The sequence below is a fragment of the Equus asinus genome, chromosome 22 (assembly GCF_041296235.1).
Source record: "Equus asinus isolate D_3611 breed Donkey chromosome 22, EquAss-T2T_v2, whole genome shotgun sequence".
NCBI classification, from domain to species: Eukaryota; Metazoa; Chordata; class Mammalia; order Perissodactyla; family Equidae; genus Equus; species Equus asinus.
The window spans coordinates 36851556-36875307 of NC_091811.1; the positions used below are offsets into that span (position 1 = coordinate 36851556).

At 43.1% G+C, this 23752-nt stretch overlaps 1 protein-coding gene across 5 annotated transcripts in view; it reads left to right on the forward strand.

The window, feature by feature from the left end:
- Positions 1 to 5112: 5112 nt before the first annotated feature.
- The window catches only part of BMAL2 (basic helix-loop-helix ARNT like 2), a 75513-nt gene continuing 56873 nt past the window's right edge, over positions 5113 to 23752 (forward strand). For 2 of the 5 annotated variants that reach the window (XM_070495183.1, XM_014846878.3), the window contains exons 1-2: positions 15188 to 15325; positions 15940 to 15990. Coding sequence is in view for 2 of the 5 variants with exons in the window: in XM_014846876.3 (XP_014702362.2) it covers positions 5128 to 5362 (235 nt within the window). In the remaining 3 variants the exon portion in view is untranslated. Of the gene's footprint in view, positions 5363 to 15187; positions 15326 to 15939; positions 15991 to 19905; positions 20038 to 23752 lie in introns of those variants that run through there. The other 3 variants (XM_014846876.3, XM_014846877.3, XM_070495182.1) reach the window with 2 other exon arrangements.

Genomic DNA, 23752 nt, shown 5'->3' on the forward strand with positions numbered 1-23752 from the left:
TTGAAAATGCCTCAAGATAGCATGGAAACTAGTGATCGAAGTACCCAGGTCCCCAGGTGCCACTACATCCTGTCCCCTGGAAGACACTGATAATCAACCATGATACTCTTTCCACTGGGCTCAGTGGGAGCCACTCAGAATCCTGCTCATTCTAGTTGTGCTCCCAACTGTTGCCTGACTTAACATCATTTAAATAATGCCATTATTAAGACTAAAAGTGAAAACATTGATTGTCAAAACTTGGACATTGGAGCAAATTTGGAGACTCTAAACTCATCTTTCAGAAGCATTTTGTGATAAAACGAACTTATATTTGTATACAAAATGCTTTCACTTACGTTATTCATTTCGGTTTTTACTATTACTCTGTGAAATAAACATAATTATCATAATTTTACAGATGATGAATATGAAACTGAGCATGACTTACCAAAACATGGGTAATAAATTGCTCTTGAGCCCAAGTCCAGTGCTCCTTCTATGCACAGAGCATGCTTCATTGACAAATTACCTCATATGCTTCTACACCCCAGAAATATACATGGGGAGCCAGTGACAGAGTTGTCACTTTGCGTACTTTTGACTGAAAGTGTCGGAAGACATCACTAAAAATGGCTTCAAAGATAAGGAAAATGACTATCTCATGTAACACTAAGACACAAGGAGCTTCCAGGGTGATCAATTTTGCATCTCAAAAACAGCATCAAGGACACAGGTCTTTCCATCTTTCCACTGTGTCATCCTGAGAGTGTTGGCTTTGTCCTTGGTCTGTCTTTCTCAGAGAGGCTAGATGGCTACAGGGACTCAAGCAAATTCTGACACAACATGTAAGTTCTTAAAAAGAAACTAGGTCTGTGCCTTTTTTAAGAGCAAGGAAAATCTTTTCCAGAAGCATTCTAAGCAAAGTTGCTCCCACATTTTATTGGCTGTGATTATGTGATTATGTCATCCTTCCATTCCTACAACAGTACCTGGCCTGGTGATTGACTTAAAACTAATAAGGAGTCATTCTCTGGTATTAAGGTGAGGCAAACTAAAGTGCATGGCCACTTGATACCAGAACCAAAATAGAGTTCTTTTAACAAGCTACTCAAGATAATCAAAAGGGTGCCACACAGGTTTATAGCAATGGTTCTTACCAGAAGCCGCTGTACCTGTATTTTGTTGCTGGTTCTGCTATTGCCTACATATGAACTGAAGGCTGGTCCTTTAACGTCTTTCCTAACCCATCTAAATAAAGTAGGAGTACTGAATACCACTGTGCTAGATGATGGCTCAGTTACTGGGATGCCAGGTTTCTTGTGCTTCAGAGAAGCAGGAGTAGAGGTGGTCTCTGGACATCATACAAACAGAATGGATGTATGGGCCAGTGACCGGGGCTTGGGCTTTTTAGTGCTTTTGTCATCCCTCCCAGCTCATATTCATCTCTTGATTGGTGCCATCTCCCCCAAAGCTCTTATTTCAGTAAGAGGGACCCTCATCAACTTACTTCCCCCTAGATCCAGCTAGGGGTGGAGTGGCCTAACTACTATTGGCTCAACTACTTTGTCTGACTTGAGAAGACTGGCTTTGACTAATACAAATCAAAACATTTCTCAGATGAGGTTGTGGGGACTACTACCCTAATACCTCTGAATTACTTAACTTCATATTAAAACATTCTATATCAAACTCTTAAAGATAGGGTGACTTATAAGTCTCTTCCAAAGGGAGACACCCATAACAGGAAAAGGAAACTTTTGCATTTCTTGTCCTCTTGGGTAAGATACCCATGAACTAGAACTTGAAGAATCCTCCTGTACAATCGTATACAATATGAGGAGGACTGAGGAGGGCCTGGGACACCACACTTGTTTCAAGTGTCTCCAAAACCTGCAAAAGGGAAAATGAGTTCTGCTTTTGACACTTATATACATACCCCCAAACACATAATCTCTAAGGGGAAAATAACTTTAAGCAGTAGCTCCACATTTAAAGAGCTGTCTGCACAACTAGTCCCTCACTCTTGTCCTAAGTTTTGTTCCTCCCTGTATTTTTCTCAGCATTTTAGTGTTTTTTTTCCTGTCCTTTGCTAGTAGAAATACACACATAACCCTGCAACAACCTAGGCTTAAGAGAAGTCTTTTTTGACATTTTTTTCCTAAAGTAGAGTATTCAGAGCAACCGTTTCAAAATCAACAGGGTGCTTATTTGAAATAAGGATTTAATGTGTCTCCTACAAAATCAGAATCTCTGGGATGGGTCTGAAATTCCACGCCTTCTCATGCACGTGCAACTTTGGAAACCACTGAGCTAAGGGGAAAAGGACGCTGGTTGGACTTTTCCAAAAAAGAAAGAATACCCACTGGATTGACTGTTCTGAGAACACTTATGTGAAGGAACGGATGCACAGTGGCTGAAGTGCCAAAGGCAGCGCTCGTAGCAGCGCCCGGCATGCTGCAGGCACTCTACAAATATTTGTAAACGAATGAATGAAATAACTGCGTTTTGTGGGCGGCCCTACCTTCCATCTAAGGCCAATCTCAAAATGTTTTCATTTTTAATAAAAACTCCAAAAGCATTGAAAAGGAATGTAGCTCTTGATAAGTTGTTATTTTCCAGGGAAATGATGTAAGAGGGTTTGCATTACACAGTGAAGCTCCCTAAATACCATTTTAAAAGATTTTTCTCAAATTTCCACTCCCCATGGCAGCTGCCCCCACCTCCTTCCCTCTATCTCATGACTACATCTCCTGCAATTACCTTCTCTGATTCTCCCCTTCATGGGCGAGGCTCAAGCTAATCTTTCTCATACCAAAAGCCCACTATAGGTTCATCTCTCCCTGTAAACACATTTGGCCTCCGTTTCTCCCCACTACGCTCAACCTGCTCAGTGAATTCAAGAACCTTCCCCAGTGTTCACCCTCCAGAGAATGCTGGGGATGGGGTAGAGGTGGGGGTGGGGAAGCAAGGATATTTATAAATATTAATAATATAGTTACTTTCCTCAGTCACTTAGGAGCTCATTAATGGGTGGTTGTTATTTACTTTTATTTTTATGCATCATTGGAAATAGTATGTTCAAATAAACTACACTCTAAAGCTGGTGGGGTGTTTTGTCCCGGACCAACTAAAATATCTAAGTGGCTTTAAAGGAAGCTCCAAACTAAATTACATTGTTACCATCCCAGCAGGAGGTTGAGAAGGATAGGAAGCTATAGTGAGGCAGTCGTTCCTAATTCCAGGACTGTTCTTGCCTGAGTACTCCACAATGAAGCAAAGTTAATGAACGGGCTAGGTTCCCTCTCGGATTACCAATGATTCCTGAAGAGCAGAGCTGTCCCTGGGCTTTTGGCAGGAAAACCACATTGACCTGAAGGAACTACACCATGCATCCTGAAAGCTATGTTTCAAATCACTTTTCGCACATTGCCCAAGGAAAAAATAGGAGAAAACCACTGGTTGGAAAGGAGAGATTCATTTCCTATCCATTTGTCAAGATATTGTGCGGTGCTCTCTCTCTCTCTCTCTTATCCTATGAGGTATAATGTAACTACTCTTTAAAAAAAAAAATCATGGCTTAGAAAGTAAAGCTCCATAGAGTAAAGAAAAAGCAAGTGGGATTTAAACCTGAACAAGGAGAGGAACACATATTAAACTAGGAGAGCAATTTACCGGGCAGAATCCAGTGGGCACGCTCTCCTTGTGCATTACACTTTGTGCTATCGTTTTTAGGTTCTGGCTTCCTTCTCTTGTTTTCAGGCTTTTGGTGCAAGTGAGTCATCGTGTCTAAGAAATGAAGACTGCAATGATACACAGGCAAACTTCTTGCACACCACGGTATGAACTCCTAAGGAGATCTGACTTTTACCATCTGGCTTCTACCATCTACTGAGTGATCCTGGCCAAAATACTCAGCATCTCTGAAGCTCTGTTTATCTTGCTGATAAGACAAGAATGACAGTTGTTCAACCACCTCACAAAGGTTGTTGTGAGGTTCACGTGAGAAGACAAGGGAACAATGCAAGCAAGACATTGTATACATAGTCTGTACTGTACATTTTAACCAGGGTCCTAGCAATTCTGCTTCACCATTAAGGTGGCATTTAACACATGCCCAGGTCTAAGAGTACTCCCCCCACCCTGGTAAACCAGCTCAAAGGTGTACTGTCTGGAAAGCCAGGGTTTGAACATGTCCAGGGAAACCTAGGCCAGATTTTTAGACTATCTGCCAGGCTCTCTGCGGAATTTTTCTTTCTGAGCTGCCAGCAGAAGTTGGTGTTGGTGGATTTCGGGGAGAGTTCCAAGTCAAAGCTAGAATGGATATGTTTCAAGGATGGTTTTGACTGGGGATGTCTTGGTGTGTGTGTTATTGAGAGCAGCACAGTTCTTAGCACCTCCTTCCACCTCCAGCATCATGAAGTCCCAGTCCCCACTCAAGACTGGCTACTGCCCAGGAACACGCATCCAGCCCCCTTGCCCAGGTTCGGCCTTAAGTAGCCCTCAGGGTACATAAGCAGCTAGTTAAGACGCTATAACAAGAGTCTTGGTAGGAAAATCAATACATTAAGGCTGGTTGATGCAAAGCTTTAGAGTTTTCTCTGCTGTTCCTTTCCTCCACTACCTCTACTAGACAGGGACCAAGGAACCGCTCTAGGGACCCGTGGACGGCGAGCGAGCCAGCGTACTCGGCATAGGATGGAGGGCTGCCAAGTGATCCCCAAAGGGTTTACCCAGCGGTTGCAGGATCCCAAACGGCTTCCTCGGTGACCCCTCTGTCATTACACCCTCGTCTCTGCAGCTAGGTCCTTCCCTAGGCGAAAAAGAGAAGGGACCAGGGAAGTCTCTCTTCCAGCTCCCCGCTTCCCGCCCCCGGCGCCCCCCGCTCCGCTCCCCCCACCACGCAGTGATCTCCATTCATCCTTCACCTTTTTCCCCCCCGAGGGACACAACTCCAACCTTCGGGACACTCAGACAACGAATGTTAGAGTGATCGAGGAAACCTGTTTTAATTAGGCCGCTTCTGCCCTTTGCCCCTCGCTGCAGGGGTCGGCGGGGCGGTGCCGCGGTGACCCCACCCGGCGCCCAGTCCCTCTCTCCCGCCGGAGCCCCGCGGCGCGCAGACCCGGCGGGCGGGCCGCAGTCCGCATGCTCAGTAGCCCGGCCGGCCGGGCGGCGAGGCGGCGCTGGCTGGGCGGCGAGGCGGCGCTGGCTGCGCGCCCAGGGGCTGCGGTGGCCCCGGGCAGAGCCCCGCGGGTGCCCCGGGCCGCCGCCTGGGCCGGCGCAGGGCGGGCCCGGGGCTCTCCATGCTGCCAGCCCTGGGACTGCAGAGCTGGCCGGGTGGCTCCTGCGATGGCGGCGGCGGAGGAGGCTGCGGCGAGAGGTGAGGCTGCGGGCGGGCTGGCGGTTCCAGGTGGGGGCGCGGTGCCGGAGGCGCGGGGGGCGCCCCCGGCCGGACTGGGGGCCGAGCGGTCTGCGCGGCGACGCCAGGTGGGCGCACTTTGCAGGGGGCTCTCCTTGGGCCCGGCATCACCTCGGAGGGGCTCTGGGGCACAGGAGCGGCGCGGCGCCGCGCCCCGCGGGTCCTCCCCGGGAGCGGGAGGTGGGGAGCGACACTCGGGATCACCGCCGGCTTGAAGCCCCATTTCTTGGCCCCTGGCTGGACGTTTTGGCGAAAGTGAGCTGGCGAGGAACCATCCACCCTGTGGTGGCGAGCAGCCTCCCTCTGCCGACCCCCGGGCGCCCACCTCGCTGTCTGCAGGGACTGACTGCTGCGTGGACTTCTTAGATTTCATCTTTCTTTTGTATAAACCAGTTGTCATCAGCCATGGAAGGAACTCTGGTTCTGCGAGCCCATCCGCTCTGAACTGGAAATTACTCACTTCCATTCCCCACTTGAAAAATTGCCCCCTGTGAGGCGGGCAGGTGGGCAGGTGAACGCGTGGAGGCAGGTCCCCCACGTTTCTCACTCTCGAAAGCGACGGATTGCTCCGCAGCAACCCTGTGTGAGCCGGCGGCGGCCCTTGTCTTTTACCATTACAGCTTTAGGAAAACCATCAGTGGAATCAGTTTGTTTCACGTTTTTGTGAAAGCGTTATGTCGTTTTCCTCTTTCTAGTGTTCACTGACAGCATTCCTTGGGATTGCGCACGATTATGGGCTGATTATAAAATATCTGTTATTTAAGACAAACGGGAGGTAAAAAGAAACCTAGACACAGCTAAAGGAAGACTGGCAGAGAGAAATTCAGAGAAGCAGTTGAGTCAGTCTCCGCTTTTGGAATATGGTGATGAGTTTAGATTCTTCTCTGAAATCCAGCAATGAGAAGAGGTGCTTTTGAAAATCTAATACTGTGTGGGAATTTGGATCACTGGGAGATTTCCAAAATTCTATCATTTGAATATTTGAAGTCTTTCCGGATGATATAAAGGTGTGAGTAAGCACTAAATAAATACATTTAAGTACATCTAAAGTGTTTAACCCAGTACTTGGGCAATAGTAAGTGCTCCATAAACATTAGCTTAATATAGTTAATAATTTACAGCTCCGGTTTGCTTTGTGAAATTAATAAATCTTGTCTAGTCCCTTAAGAAAGTGTTGTCGTGCACAACTTAAAATTGGCCAAATTGAAAGAATACCTGGGCTTTACTAAAAAAAAGAAAGAAACATGAAAATCCACCTAATTCCAAGAGCAGCTTTCACCAGATAAGTCTTTTGGATTTATGACAAGCTTTTGCACAGTTTGTTGTGATTTAGCTGAAAACCAAGTGTGAAGTTGGGAATGAATCTTTCTTAGGTAAGAGTCGCAAAGTTTCAGTGGGGGCTGGGAGGGCCAGCATTTATCGAGGTGCTATTACATACGAGGCATTTCATCCTTAGTCTCGTGGTAGCCCTGTGATGTAGGTGGCATTATCTCCATCTCACAGATGAGATGAGAAAACATAGGCCGGCCCACAGTTACGCAGCCAGAGAGTGATAAAACTGGGGTTAACATTTGAGGCTGCTGCCCGTGCCGTTTTCCTTTCTTCCCTGTCTCACTGGGTGGCGCTCATGAGCAATGTTCGCACTTCCGGACACCCTGTGTAAAGAGGATGAAAAAAATATATATTGTTACAAGTTCCCCCATCCCTGGAGGGGAAAACAAAACAAAAACAGGTCTTTATATCAGAATCCGGGGCTATGTTTTCCTTATACAAAACCCCTGCAGATTCCTTTCTCCTAGATAGTTTAACATTAAGGCCTTTGTGATAAAATAGAAATCTAGGACTGGCGGTGGGGAGAAAACCCCCCATGGTTTGGTTACACTGCTGAAAACAACTTTAGGGCTCGTTTTGAAGATGGCCACCAAGAATCAGCTGGTGCCTAACAAAACTGTCTGCTCACTTACTTTTTTCGACAGGCTTTTGGTAAACATCAAGATTAATAAGCTGCCAAGTGCCTGGGCGTCTTCCTGGTAGATGATTCCAGAATCCTTGGAGTTAGGGAGAGGGCAATCTTGGAGGAGCTGCACATTTCCAAGACTGACAGCCAGAGATGGTCCTGGGTCCAGGCGTTTGTGGGGCAGCTTTCTCATCTGTGATGTTATCAGACACAACTCTTTGCAGGTGTCGTGCTGCAATTATAGTGGCTTAAAGTCATTTTTGTGACGCTGAAATCAAAAGTCGTGTCTCAATCCACTTTGCGCAAGCTGCTGTTCCTGGCCTGGATCCTTAGGCACAGTTTCAGCCAGAAATGCATTACCAAGATAAACCAGGATGGACCAAAATGACTTTTCATATGTTTGGGGGGGGGGGGGAGGGGGAGAGGGGAAAAGAGAAAAGAGGGGGCAGAAGGAGTGAGGAGAAAGAAGAAAGGTGGAGTAAAGAGAGAGGAGGAGAGAGTAAAGGAGGAAGAAAGAAGGAAGGAGGAGAGAGGGAGGGAAGGAGATGGGGAGAAAGGGATGACAGCAAGGGGAGGACAGAGGGGGATGAGGTGAGGGAGGGGGAGCTGGAGGAGGAGGGGGAGGGAAAATGAGAGGGTGGAGGAAAAGGAGGGTGGAGGAGGAATTGGAGGTGAGGAAAGAATGGGGGAAAGAAGAAGGGAGGGGAGGGACAACCACCCCATCAAAGTTTGACTCCAGGGGAAAAAAAGAAATTTAATGTTTACAGTATACGGGGAAAGCCAAAATATTAGTAAATACAGCGATTTCAGTTTAACTTTTTCCTTGTGGCAAGACTCCTTGGTTCTAAAAAGCATGATCTTTTTCTGTGCTGTGAACGTTGATGATAGCATCCTTTCAAAAGCTCTCCTTTTACGTAATGTTCAGGAAATCATAAATAAGGTCATAACATTTCATTCTGGTAGCCCTACTGTCAGTTGTCCCATTTAGTGGAAGATCTCCAGTTTTCAACTGTGACAGCTGAGTTACTCAGAGGCCTGGGATCTGGGTCATTAGTCAGCATCCGCACTGTCATCAGCATTATCAGGGACTCAGTGAGCCGGGTCCCTAGAGGAGACATCTGCCTGCTCTGTGGGGCAGTGATTTCCTGTCCCAGCTTTTGCAAGTCTGCTAACTGAAGTGGCTCCTTCCCAAATCCTGGCCCTTCTTGACCCTCCTGCCTCGCCCGGTGCCTCCCTCCTTCTCAGTATTATGAGGCTGTGACAACTTAGAAGAACCTACAGTTTTAAGCTCTTAGTGAAGCTGGGACCACAGTTGAAAGATGTTCACTGTAGGAGCATGCAATATTTCTAGCTATTTACCCATAATTTATGAAGCATTTAGCTATCAACATGCCCCTACCCTGTTTTCTTTTCTTGCTTGGGTAACGTCGCATTTACTGGTCCCTCACATATATTATTTATAATCTATTACTTTAGGCTATAATATCTCATTTACGCCAACCCCAGTTTCTAAACTTAAAATATTTAAATAAGTCCGGTTATATAACATTAAAATTCTCATTTGAAAATACTTAAATGTTGGTTGGCATGATAGGAAATTTGTCGTTTATCTAAGTAAATTATTGGTGTTTCATTTCTCTAGTCTTTAATTTTACGATTTAAATCTCTAGATAATATCTTTACAGAGAGAGAAAAACAAAGAAGCCTGGAGGAAAAGGAAATGTACAGAGAATCATTCTTTCACTCAACATGGTTTACGTTAGAGGATATTTATAATTGAAGGTCAAGATTATTGCCATAAAACAGTAATTTCCAATACATTTAAAATGTCTTACTTAAGATATTTCATTTATTTTTTTAAGTAGTTAAGAAATACCCTTTACTGTTTGTTCCAAGCATATCACAGGGAAAGGGGAGATCATCCACTGCCTTTCTCTTCCACATGTCTCCGCTTTGTCTGATGTGTCCCATGCTCAGTTATGTGAGGGCATCTGCCTTTCCCCAGATGGTTCGAACTTTCCCACCTCCAGGCCTTTGCTCAGGCTGTTGGCTGCTTCCGGAATGCCCCTGCCCTCCCTCCAGACAGGCCTGTGGAAGTCTTCCCAGGTAATCTTGAAGCCTTAGCCCGGGTGTGATTACATTGTCATCTGCCTGTGGAGAAGGAGGAAGAGATCTGGTGCAGGAAAATGAGCGTGAGCTCTGGAACCAGGCCACTGGGACTGTAATTGCCATTTTCATTATTTACCAGCTGTGTGACCTTAGCCAAGTTATTTAACTTTTCTGAGCCTCAATTTCCTTATCTATAAAATGGGAGTAATAAATTCCTAAGTTGGAGAGTTATGTGGGAATTAAGTGAGATGATTACAAGCTGTCTAGTGAAATCTGACCTTTAACGGATGATTTTTCCCCTTCTCTTCACAAAACCTTCCGCAGACCTCCCCGCATCAATGGAAATGATTCTCCCTTCTTATTTTCATGCTGCGGTTTTTGTGTGTGCCCTCTTGTGCACACTTGTGCCTGCTTGCCACACATTACTTAGATAGGTTTCTTAGCTGCACCCTTGGGTTGCACATTCCTAGGAGAGCCGGGTTGGTTCTTACTCATCTTTACAATCTCCAACTCCTTGCACTTAGTAAGTGCTTAATAAAGGTTTGTTGATTTTAAATGAATGATGGTTGATTTGAGGTGTGGACAGTGTTGGTTCATTCATAAAGGATCCATTAAATAAATACATACTCACATTGTTCTAGGCAAACAGAGATGGAGAAATGAATAAAGCAAGAAAAAGAGTTAAGAAGCTTATAAAATGTATTAGGATAGGTGAGAAGCAGCCAAATTATTTGTAATACAAGATAGAACCTAGTAAAATCTATAGTTGTCTGCTGGGAGCGAGCCTCCCCCCCCCAGTTGGTAGAAATTATATCTATTTCATGGGAGCAGGACTCACAAAAGGCTTTCAGAGAAGGTACCAACTTTAGTATTGAGGGATAGATAACTCTTGGGGAGGCAGCAAAAGAGACAGAGAGTAGGCGTAGAAATGGAAACTCATCAGTGACTTGCTTGGCAGAACTGCTGTTAGTATTTTGTTGGCTCTTTGTGGGAAAAGTGGAACAGGAAGAATTGACGGCTGAAGTTACCTTGCTGGTGTGGTGGAGGGCTTCCCCTCCCACACCTGTGATGAGCAATGACCATTCACACAAAAGGCCTGAGTTACAGGCAGGTGATCTGCCCGCTCTCCAAAGGGAGGATACATGCATGCTCTTTTTGGTCCCTGGTCAGCAAGAGAGTTTTTGTATCACCTTGAAAGGCTAATTGTGGCAGATTTCTGCTCAAAAAGAAAAGAAGCAGAGGTCCTGGGTCCCGCCAGGTGAAGGGCTGTTAGGTCCTGGCCTTCACTCCAGGTCCATCGGGGCCAATTATTTCTCTCTTTTACCCTCTTTTCTTCTCTCAAAAAATAGCTGCTTATATCTTTAAAGCCATGTCACATTCTTTCTTAGGAAAAGCATCACAGCTATTATTTAATTTATTCCCATTACAGCCTGTTTGGAAGCAGGTATCTAGACTTCCAGTGTCTGTCCAGCATGATGACCTGTGTTGGTCCAGTGTCCCCATCACTGATGTACCCTCGATATGGACAGATGCTCCAGGCATGCTCTCAGACCCTTCCCATGCAGCTCCATGTGACAAAGTGGAAAAATACCTTCAGCCTTGAATTCCAATTCAAACACTTAGTGAAGATTTATAAACCAAAAGGAATCCAGTGCCCTGCACATCTGAACATGTTCCTAATGTGAAAAGAGCATTCATGGAAAGATGTATGTGTGATAACATCAGAAGATCTTCTTGTTTTCATTCAGATACAGTGCCAAGGATCTCTGGCTTAGAAGTTACTTGAAAGCAGAAGCTTTATATACATCAAATACCTCTTAATCTTTTCTTCTTAGCAGAGAAGAATATAGGAAGACTAGATTGTTGTTGAGCCTAGATACTACCAAAGCGATATGTGTTTTACAGAAATATAGATTTTAAAAGATCAGTATCTGGTAGACAGAATTGAAATTGAACACTTTACAGAGTAGATATCAATGGATGTTTAAATGAATAAAAGATTGTGAAGATTAATAATTCTTTTGTCAAAAATGTAGAGAAAAGTTTTGGTTGAGATATTGAACATGATCTCCAGCTCTTCATTTGTTTCTCTTACCAGCTCCCTTGTTGGAGAACTGGATTTCCTCTCTGACTTACGTGGTACCCACGGTAGACTGTGCTTACACTACCGTGGAGACAAACAATATTGCATTCTAGGTAGGCGGTCTCTTCTATAATGAGCTACCCAGGCAACAACACTGACCTGGAAAGGAGAGGCCAAATCCAATTTTCCATGCGTCCTGGTCCTAGTGGCTACTTTAGGACAATTCTCCTTTTCTTTAGTTTTCAACTTGAGTTCAACTAGCACTTTTTGGCGTATCAGTTCCTTTTAACAGTAATCATAGCTACCTCTGGGACATGTGGTCATAAGCAAAGCAGCCTGCTTTTAGAGGGATGTTCAAAGTCATACCTCAAATTTTAGAAGGCATCTGGGACAAATTATTTATCAAGGGGTTTAAGAATAATTTTTTATTAGCTCTTTGTCTAGGAAGAGCCTCAAAGCAGCTTAGATTCTGGTCATCATTGTAACTATGACATGTTATGAGATAGTATTAAAGTCATAAATGTCACTTTGGGTTTTATTCTAAAACTCATATGATGTTTCAGTTTGCAGAAATTTAACATTGCCTGTTGCAGAGTCAGTGCTTCCCCTCACCCCTTTTTAAAGGATCTTTCTTGTTTCCACAATAATTGCCATTCAGTGAAAAGATACACAAATATTTTTGTGAACACTGATGAATGTTTTTCCTCAAAGTTAAACTGAAGGTGTCTCATTTTGTTGATGCCTTAGCTGTCAGGAACTACTGTATCTTTTAGAGGGTCTGTGTTGAATTTGGCAGATCCAATCAGGCCTGACTGACATTAATCACAATAGTAGCCTCAACTGTGTCTTCTGTTTACTCATAAATTGCAAGAATTGTATTTTCCAATAGGTGACAATGATGTGGGTATAGACCATCCAAGTCTAAATACATTTTGGGGCCTTTTGGAAAAACCTGCTGATGTTGAAAATGCTAAACCCTGGCATTCTTCTTATGCGTGAGGACCAATGAGGCCTGGAACAAGTTAGGGGACTTTTCTGTTTTGATGTGGAACTGAAATTCTGATGAAGTGCTGTTTCTTGCTTTCGCCCATCCCCGGATTAGGTTATAATGCCTATGAAATGTTGGCCTTTTCTGGAATAATCATAGTCAGGGAAGCATTCTTCAGTGCTGATATCACTCTGATTATATTCTGCATCACAACTGAGTGGTTTCCTATGACTCTGATTTCCTTATAGTCATCATGGGTGTTTCTGCTGCCCCTTTGCCCCGTTTCAAAAGCTTGGCATGGATCATCGTCACCGTTTGTTTCTGCTAAATTGTTAAAATTCTTAACCTTTATTGAGTATTTACTACCTGCTAGGTATCTAACTACTTTACTGGGATAATTCATCCAATCCTAAGCGTCTCTGTAAGGTAGGTGCTATTATTATTCCACGTCTCAGATGAGGAAACTGAGACACAGAGGATTCAAGGACATTGCTCAAGGTAAAGATTGCATAAAAAGTAGCAGAACCAGGATAGGAACCCAGGCAGACTGGCCTCCAGAGCTTTCATCCTTTTAACCTTTCCTCCAGTGCCTGCCAGACATTTGAACATGGTGCCATTCCTGTGAAGTGCTGATGTCTAAAACTGAACTTCTTCTGTTGGGAGGGAGTGTGGAATACTGGCCTACTTTTGGCTTTGAGAGAGTCTGAGCTCTTTCACCTAATAATTGTGTGATGTTTCGCATATGTATCAGTCAGGGTCCAACCAGAGGAGCAGAACCAGTAGGAGACATGTATATTAAGAGATTTATTTCAAGGAAGTGGCTAGTGGGGCCAGGCTAGGCAAGACTGGAATCTATAGGGCAGGCCTTCCGGAAAGGCAGGCGGGAACTCTCTGACAGAGGCTGAAACAGCTGTGGCGGTGGCGTTTCTTCTTCAGGGAAGCCTCAGCTCTGTTTTGAAGGCCTTTCAACTGATTAAATCGGGAGATTATCTAGGATAATGTCTGTTATTAAGGCCAACTGCTTATCGACTTTAATCACATCGACAAAATACCTTCACAGCAACACTTAGTGTTTGACTGAGGAACTGAGGACAGTAACCCCGCCAAGCTGACACAGCGAAAAGACCATCCCAGCAAGTTACTTCATTGCTCTGAACCTGTTTCCTCATCCACTACATCGCCACCACTGGGTTATTGTGAGGATTGTGTAAAATAAGGAAGGTAAAGGTGATAGTGGCTGGTATGTAAGGATTCAGTAAAAGATTATTTAATTTTGGTAATGGTGGTAGTAGGGGGTGGGTGACAGCAGCAGCAGCTGTGGTCTTACTAGAATAGGGTCTTAATCCCCATTTTTGTCACTTTCCTGGTCATTCCAGTTCACTGCAGCAGTTGGCTTCCTAAATGATATTCCTGCTTGAAAATATCTACTCATCCATCTTTATTTTTTTCTCAGGGCTATAATGAAGTCTTAAAGTAGCTCACCACTCTCTCTTTTGGGAAAAATGTCCTACTGAAATCCAGACACACTGTGTTTATAGCTTTCCTCAGTATATCAGTGCAATACTACAGCTCCCTCCCCAAAAAGCGCTGCCTCCCTTGCCTGCTGAAAGCTAGTGGGATGGAGGACTGGCCTCTCCAGTGGCGTCGAAATTCATTCCAAGTGTGTTTTGTTACTTTTGGGTTACCGTAATAAGTGAGATTGGGCCACGCATGCGAACTGTTTCTCCAAAAAGGCTGTTGTGTTTAAGTTCTATTTCTTTTTCCTTTATTTAAACTGCAATGTAATACACAGCTGGGCATCTTATTTCACACTCTGAGCCTCAGTTTCCTTAGCTATAAAGTGAGGGAATTGGACAAGATAATTTCTTTTATTCCTTTTCCCTCCTCTTAATCTTTTGTTGCAAATTAAGAAAACCAGATATCTTTTTTTTTTTTAAAGATTGGCACCTGAGCTAACAACTGTTGCCAATCTTTTTTTTATCTTGCTTTTTTTCCCCCAAGTCCCCCCAGTACATAGTTGTATATTTTAGTTGTGGGTCCTTCTAGCTGTGGCATGTGGGATGCTGCCTCAGCATGGCCTGATGAGCGGTGCCATGTCCGCGCCCAGGATCCCAACCCTGGGCGGTTGAACCGGAGCTCGGGAACTTACCCACTCGGCCATGGGGCAAGCCCCGAAAACCAGACATCTTTTTAGGATTTTCTCCAAATATTTTATAGTCATTTTTATCTTTAAGAGCAAAACTAGTTTGTTTTTTTCCAGATCAAAACACATACTTAAAAGGCAATACTTAATTATAATTGAATCAAGTAATAAATAAAAACTTAGCCAAGAAAATCTTCCACTTCCCCACTCCATCAAATGAGAAACAATGTGTGAACAAATGAATGAACCTGGGAACTGTTATAGTCTATAGGAATAACATCTTTGGCATTGAACGTCACACAGGCACATGAGTGGACCTTGTACCTCAACTCCTCAAGATTATGTACTAGATTTTATTCACTGATATGCACAAATGATCCATTTCCCAATAATTTTGTCCTTTCCCTCCATTTCTCTGCAATGCCAGCAGCGCTCCATCCTTTAGTTAATGCCTAGTAGAACTCCAGGATACACAGGAGGATATATTGGATTTCAAGTTCCTTGAAGGAGCAGTCTCTTTGGTCACCATCATCTTCCCAGCCCCTGTAGCACAGTGTCTGCTTCACAGTTGTTTGATGAATATGTGCTGATGGAACAATATGGAGGACATTAGAGGACTGCAGCTGACAAGTTCCACTCACCAGGTGACTATCCCAATAGGGGAATAGGCTAGCTCTTTTCCTACTATGTCCTTTCTACCTGGTTGTGCTGCAGACTGGAGAACTGGTTTTTGAGGTCATTCTAAGGTTTAGAAGTCATAAACTTCATACCTCTCTGCATCCAGCTTCTCCCATTTACACCCATACAATTGGTTTATGTTCAACCCTGAATGTTATGCCGTCATGGCCAGATATGGAGACCCTTAGTATATGCTATGCAAGAGATCCAGGGCACCTGCTCATTTGAAGGCCATCTTTAGTAGATAGTCCAGTGGGAGCAATATAAGCAAATCCAATCTCACCTCATACATGCTCTGGATTATATATGCCTTTGCACCGAGCAAGCCTGGGAAATCCCCGGCCCCTCCTTACTAGTCGGAGGGATGTGTCATATAGATAACCAGATCTCCTCTGCTTCATTTGAAGCCATGAGGCCCAACATAGTCCTTGCAGCTGGCACAACTGAATCCCTGAGGTTCTCTGACACCTTGCGTTGTTCGCAGTCTTACTTACAGTCTGCTTTCCCCAGCCAACCTAGTTCAATTCTCCTCTCTACTGATTGTCCAAGTCGGTTCTAACCATTCATATCTCTTCCCTAGTGTCCACCTTTTACTCGGGCTCTCACTCTGCCTACACCGTATTTGGCCACAGTGAGTACATTCCCTGCTCTTTTCTCTTTGGCTTTTTTGTTCAACATGCCGGCCAGTCACTTGGTTTGAAAATGTAAATGTCATGCTGGTCACTTTTGCAGATGGCGTGTTTTGATGAAGCTTAGTCAATCTGTTAGATATCATCTGAATCCAAAAAGATGCAGATAGGGTGATACCAAAGAAGATGAAACTTAACAACAGAAAAAACGACCAGTACCTAAGCATAAAAAAATGCTGATGTATGAGATGGTAAAGACGTGGCTTAACAACAGCCTGTAGAAAAGACAGAGTTGGGTTTACTCGAGGGAAGGGCGTTCTGGGAGTGAGGAGACTTCCACAGGAGTCCCTCCTCCATCAGTGTCTGGCCGTATGATAAAGGACAGAGAACTTAATCAATGGTGGCTCTCTTTCTTTCTTGGAAAAAGGAGTTATATTAGACCATCTGTAATGCCCGTTACGGCTCTAAATTATATAAATGAGTGAATCACCAGTGTAAAGAGAAAGGCAAATATGTAAAAGAAAAGCCAATGCAGTCTAATAAATAATGAAAGTTTAATATTCACAATATTATCAATAAAAGTTCCACTCTCTTTTCTGCAGACTAGATAACTCCTGGGTGTTGTATTCAAGTCGCACCACACATCAAAGGATTTTTAGCAAAAGTATGTCCAGAAGAGAGCAACCAGGCTGGTGACAAGGCGTCCTATGAATCATGTCTGATAGAATCACATGGTTTGGTTTAGGAGAGAGACTTTAGGACAAAAGTGTGGGATATTATGGTTGTCAACAAAAGTTTGAGGAGTTGTACACTAAATAGACTATCTCAGATGCCACCTCCTTCATGAAGCCATTATGGAGTGTTGGGATCCAGACTTCTCCAAAGACACTGTCCATTCTACCTTGTAGTTGGCTTATTTCTGTATTTATCTGACTGAACTCTTTGAGAGCAAATGCTGTGTTGTACTCATCTTTGCATCCTCGTTAGTTTCTAACAGTGCTTTGCACAACAGTAAGTATGCAAATACTTGCAACTCAATTGAAAATTTATCAGATGTAGGCTTGATGGGTAGAAATTACAGAGAGTTTTTTTGGCCTTCCAAGAAGTAAACTTTTCAAATAATTGAAATGTCTTAAAATCACATGGATTGCAATAAGATAACATGACATTCATTAGAATGAATAAAATTGAAAAGGCTGACAATGTCAATTGTTGTTGAGAATGTGAAGCAGCTGGAACTCTCTTATACTGCTGGTGGAAATGTGAAATGACAATCACTTAAGGATGCACTTTGGCAGTTTTTCAAAAAGTTAAACATATACCTACTTTACAGCCCAATCATTCTACATCTAACTGTTTCCCCAAGATAAATGAAAACATTTGTCTATACAAAGACTTATGCATGAATATTTGTAGCAGCCTTATTTACAATAGCCAAAAATTGGAGGGAAGCCAAACGGCCATCAACAAATGAATTAAGTGGATAAACACTATATAATATATCCATCCAATGGAATACCACTAAGCAATAAAACGGAAAAACTACTGACACCTGCAACAACATGGATGACTCTCAAAATCATCATGAGGGAAAGAAGCCAGAGTCAAAAGGGCATATGTCATATGATTCTATTTACTATATAAAATCTAGAATGTGCAAAAACATAGGTAACAAAAAGCAGGTCACTGTTCGTCTGGGGTTGGGAGTTGAAGATGGAATGGACTGCAAAGGGCATGGGGGAACTTTTCTCCAGTTTTTTTTTTTTTTCTATATCTTAATTTTATGGTGGTTTTTGATATACAGAAATTTTAACTTTTTTATGCGGTTATTTCTTTTACAATTTTTACTTTTGGCATCATACTTCAAAAGTTTTCACTTTATGATTATGTAAATATTCACACACAGATTTTTTTCTTATACTTTTGTGATTTTGTTTCCTTCTATTTAACTCATTCATCCATCACAAATTTACTTTGGTAAGTAGGGGGAAATAGAGATCTATATTTTCTGAATAGTTAAGGAATTGCCCTAACACTAGCTATCGGATAATCCTTCATTTCCTCAATTATTGAGTGTGGGCGATATGTCAGGGATTGTGTTCAACTAGAAAAGAAAACATGGTCCCTGCCCTCGAGGAGCTGTGTTTGGTGAGGGAGACTGACCAGTAAAGAGATAATAACAGCGGAGTGGGATGAGCTCAGCAATGGCATCAATCACACAGTGCTACTGTCACATGTAGAAGGAACCCCAGTAGGGTGGCAGGTTTTGGGGGCAGTGGTCAGACAAGGCTCCTTATAGGAGATAAGATCTGACCTATGTCTTGACAGGTAAGTTGATGTTTGGGATTTGGGAACAGGACATCCCAGGCGAGGGATTAGCATGCCCAGAGAAGTAGAGCCATGAGAAGGCGATGTGGTTGAGGAGCATCACTGAGTGCCCGGGGCTGTTGCTGAGTTATAAGAGAGCCACGGGATGAGGCTAGTGGACAGGCTGTGCCGTGCTGTGCAAGACCTTGTATTTCATGTCATCTTAAGTTTAGTAGCAAGCCACAGTTGGATTTCAAGCAATGGAATGAAGTAATTAAATCTGTTGTACAATCATCATAGTTAGTGGTTTGCATGTTGAATAGTGTCGTAGCACACTGCTTTTCGTTCACAGCAATGATTACATTTTTGAACTATGTGTTTGATTATTGATTGATGGCTCACAGTACCTTCTTTAGGAGGGGTGGGAGAAATTTATTTTTCACTAACTAGATAAGGATTTTCATGTGGAAATATGAATGGTCTGGCCGTGTATTTCAGATTTAATCTAGCTCTGTAGCCAGCCTGCCCCTTATTTGCCTCGGACCTCAATTGTCTTTAACAGTTACGTCATCGTTCAATGTGACCACTCGCCTGAAGGTGGAGGTGGATGTATATTGGTGTCTGTCTGAATCTTATACCTGGCTGTGAGCCCACTATACTCAATTCACATAGGTAACTAACGTACTACCTAGTATCTGTCCAACAAAACTTTGTAGATGCCAAAAAGCTTCAACATTTGTCTCATTTTTTTTTCTTATAAGAGCTCTGTGAGGTAATTCTAGTCTGTGTCATAACCTGTATTTTACAAAGGAGGAAACCACAAAGAAGGCAAACAGCTTACCTGGAACCACACAATGAGTCGAGGGAGGCTTGGACAAAAGTGTTCTTGCTCTGCCTCGTGCCACGTCATTGCCGTTCTCACGGCCAGTCCCATGGTCAGTGGAGGTGGTGGGCTGCCCGTGCGTGGTACCGTGTTACTGCAGCAGGGGCTTCAGCTTGATCCAGGATCCCGACGTTATGGACTCTGGTGCCACAGTTCTTCCCAAAGCATTAAACCTGGCACCTAACTAATGCTTCCAGTCAGTCATCCAGTGTGGCATAGAGAGGCGATCAAAGCCAGGTGGCTGCCACTTTCTGAAATCAGTACGGTTATGCCTCTCCCTCCCCAACAAAGGGGATCTTCTATAGGCAGGTCACTCTTGTGGAAAGTTTTTTCTTAAGTTCCTTCAATACTTTTGCCAACAGACCTCTGTTTCATACACACTTTAGGACAAGGGTCAGTCTGGGATCCTGTGCATTTGATTAGAAACCATCTGTCCCTTCTCTTCAGGAAAACGTTAAAATCTTCCATGAAAGCGGCTCAGTGTGGTCTCGTATCTTCAGCCACGCTACGTTCGTGGCATCAGCAGTCCATAATTGTTCTTTGGGTTTAGAAATCAATATAAGAAGGGCTGTGTTCATGACCGGTCAAATAGTGGTATAAATTTATCCTTTCAAAGAAATGCCTAAGGCTTGTGAGCATCACAAAGCTTTTTTTGGTATATTTATTTTTTCTGAATTAAAGTAATGCCTGTTAGTTGTAGAAAATTTGACAGTTTTTATTTTCAAATAATTTTGAATTAACAAAAATATAAAAGTCTTAACCATGTCTTTTATTTACTGTATTCTGATGCTTTGACATCTGGGGTCCTGCTGATTCTGGAGGGCCTGCTCCTCCGAGGATGAGCCCATTGCTAGAGATGGTAAGTAACTTGCCTGTGAGTGCATTTTTCGTGTACAAACAACCAATCCAGAGCCCACACCCCAACCACCTCTGTTATTGGGGTCTCACGCTCCAGGCTATTATCCACCTGTCTTCATCATCCCAGGGCCATGTACCAGACAACTAGTGATGGCTCTGTGCCCCACAGCCTGCTGAAATTATTTAAACTAGCCAACCCGACGACTGCTTAGCCTGCCTTGCCCATTCCTTCCCACAGACACCACGATAAAGGCTCTTGCCTGCAGATCCCCCCTTTCCTTCTGCCTCCAGACTGACTCTGGTGCTTCCCCATGTGGCCGCCCAGGGCATGCCATGCCCCCTCCTCTTGGGAACTATACGTAACAGTCTCTTTGTTGGCAGTCATCTCCTGATTTGTTGACCTTATTGTACCTCAAATCTTCTATTAATATACTATATTTTAAAATAATAATAAAAACAAAAAAACATACAAAAGTGAATATTTTGTATAGCAGTTACTATTTCATAAGTAATTTGAAAATACTCTATTTAAAGGCTGCATAGTAGTCCACCATGTGATTGCACTCTTAATTTTAGTTGTTCCGTTGTTTGTTGATACCTTAGGTGGTTTTCCGGTTTATGCTGCTGAAATATTGTCATGAATTTCCAGTACAAAAGTCTTTTTGTACATCTTTAATAATTTTAGGATAATTTCAAAGAAATAGAATTGCTGGATCAAAGGATATAAAGTATCTTTGTACCCTTGATATAATTTTCCAAATTGCCTTTTAGAAAGGTTATGCCAATTGTCATTCCCACCAGAAATGTATGAAACTATGAGAGCATCTCTGTTCTTACTTCTTTCCCTTCTCCAAGGCTCCTTTGCCAGTATAACAATTTATCAGGATTAATCAGTTTGATAAGAAAAAAAAAAAGATCTTCTTTTTTGCTTCAGTAATTCTCAGGTTCTTTGTAATGTGGTCAGCCCAAATTTGAAGAAATTGACCATAGGGGCGTTGTGGAGGCTAATCACTCTGTTGTGTATTTCAGAACTAGAAGGTAAGGTTGGCATTTACTTGAACCTCGTTGCCATCTCCAGACATTATTCCCCATGGTCCTCATTAATTCCCTTCATTTAGGTTTTCTGTTTATTTTACCCTCTTATATCCTTATTTTAATCATTTCCTACCTCCAGGATGCTGCCCCCTTGTATTCGTAGACGTTTTCCTCTCCTGACCATCCCCTGATGTCATCCTGGGTAACTCTGGTCTGTCTTCTCTTTTTCCAACATACCCTGTCTTCATTTTACTGCAGCACCCCTCTTAGGCACCTGTTACGTAAACCCTTGAATCAGCTGGAATCCCCAAGTCTGAACTTCTCCCAGCTGACCATGGTCTCATATTTTTATGACTCTCCCTGTTACACAAACATTCCAGCCACCTCCCTGGTCTTTTTTTCAGCAACTTCTGGTGTCTCTTGCTTTCCTGTGCAGCCTGTCCCCTGTGATATAGCATTTTATTAATAAGCATCACTTTATTCATTTGACCTGCATATTTCCCTGGCCAGTGACTGGCTTTGGGCAAGTAAAGCCATCTATTTTCTCTGTTTCGGTTCTCCAGCAATAGCTGGATGTGATGGACAAATCACATGCCAGCAAAGCTCTATGTCTCTGGAATCTAGGAGTGTCTGGTTTCTCCTTTCCTACAGGCATACCTTGGAGATATTGCAGGTTCGGTTCCAGACCACCGCAATAAAGCTAATAGCACAATAAAGCAAGTCACAACATTTTTGGTTTCCTAGTGCATATAAAAGTTATGTTTATACTGTAGTCTATTAAGTGTGCAATAGCATTATGCCTAAAAAAACAATGTACATACCTTAATTTAAAAATACTCTATTGCTACAAAATGCTAACCATCATCTAAGCCTTCAGCAAGCCATAATCTTTTTGCTGGTGGAGGGTCTTGTAAAAAACGCAATATCTGTGAAGCTCAGTAAGGCAAAGTGCAATAAAATGAGGTTATTTGGAACTCACATAAATTAACAAAACTCTTAAAAGAAAAATTAACATTAATTAAAATTAAGTACATTTTAGTTTTTAAAGTTTGAGACCGTTATACTTTGTTCCAACGTTTTCCATCTGGGTTCCTTTCAAACCAAGCCTTCCTCTCGTAACATGGTTTCATCTTAAGAACCATCCTCAGGACTTCCCTCTTAGACATCTTGCTATTTTTGAAGTCAAGGCCAAGAGAATAAAATTTCCTCCCTACAGTCTAGGTAGGAGAGGTAGATGCTGCTGTGATGTTTCAATATTGTATCTGAGGTATGCTATGGTTGGTCTCCTGGTGGGACTCTAATCCCCCTGTGAAATGGGTTTTAGCTTTCCCTGTCCATTCTTAGCAGCAAACCTTATTTTCCAAGCCAAGCTGAAAAGAGCTCACAGTATGGCTCTGAGTACAGTCTTCACTATGGAAATAGATAGGAACTCAGGTAAAAGGCCAGCCATTCAGGTTGGACAAAGGTGGAATGCATGAGGATGAAAGTTGTAGCTCTTAATAGGAAGACCAGTTCCAGGACTCATCTGCTAGTACAGAGAACAATGTGAATGTACCCCTCACCTTAGGGAGGATTGGTTCAAGAGATGAAGGCTGAGATGCAGTGCTGGGGAACTATAGGAGCTCCCTGCTACCTGGACAGAAGCTCAGCTCCTCAGTGGGACAGGCAGGGCCCTGCATGAACTAGTGCAATCTACTTTTCCAGCTTCATTTCCTGATGTTTCACACTATGTCCAGCCATACTGATGTATTTGCTATTCCCTAATAGTCCATTTATAGTCTTTTTTCTTTCTAACTTGTATGTCTTACAAAAGCAAAACATGATACTTACAAAATTTTGGAACAATACAGAAAAGTAGAAAGGAAAATAATCCTTTGATTGGCCACTCAGATAAAACACCTGGAAACATTTTACTATGTTTCTTTCTAGTTTTTTTCTCCACTGAAAAGACATTATCTTTGTTTCTTGTTTGTACTTAGTCTCTGTGTCTTTCATCCTACTTTTTTTGGTTTTTTGCTCATGTTGCTCTGAGCTAACATCTGTTGCCAGTCTTCCTCTATTTTGTATGTGGGATGCTGCCACTGCATTGCCGCTGATGAGTGGTGTGGGTCCACACCCAGGAACCAAACCCAGGCCGCTGAAGTGGAGAGCACCAAACTTAACCAGTAGGCCACTGGGACTGGCCCCTCATCCTACTTTTTAAACTAAACATTACATAAGCATTTTCCACGTTTATAAAACTCATTTTTAAATTTAAATTAAATTTAATTTTTTATCAACAACAGAAATTTATTTCTCACAGTTGTGGAGGCTGAAAGTCAGGGTGCCAGCATGGTTGGTTCTGGAGAGGGTGCTCTTCTGGTTAAGTCTACTCACTTCTCATATCCTCACACAGCAGAAAGATAGTGAGCTTGCTGTCTGCCCTCTTCTGATAAGGACACTAATCCAGTTCATGAGGGCTCCACCCTCAGGAGCTAATTACCTCCCAAAGGCCCCACTTCCTAATATCATCACATTGGGGATTAGATTTCATCATGTGAATTTTGGGGGACACAAACATTCAGTTCATACAGCATCCAAGTAGGTGCTGAGGAAAGAAATTATATCCTCTTATTTCTGCCTCAAATAGCCCATTAATGAACCAAATAGATAGTGCCCCTCCATCTGAAAAGGAGTGCTCT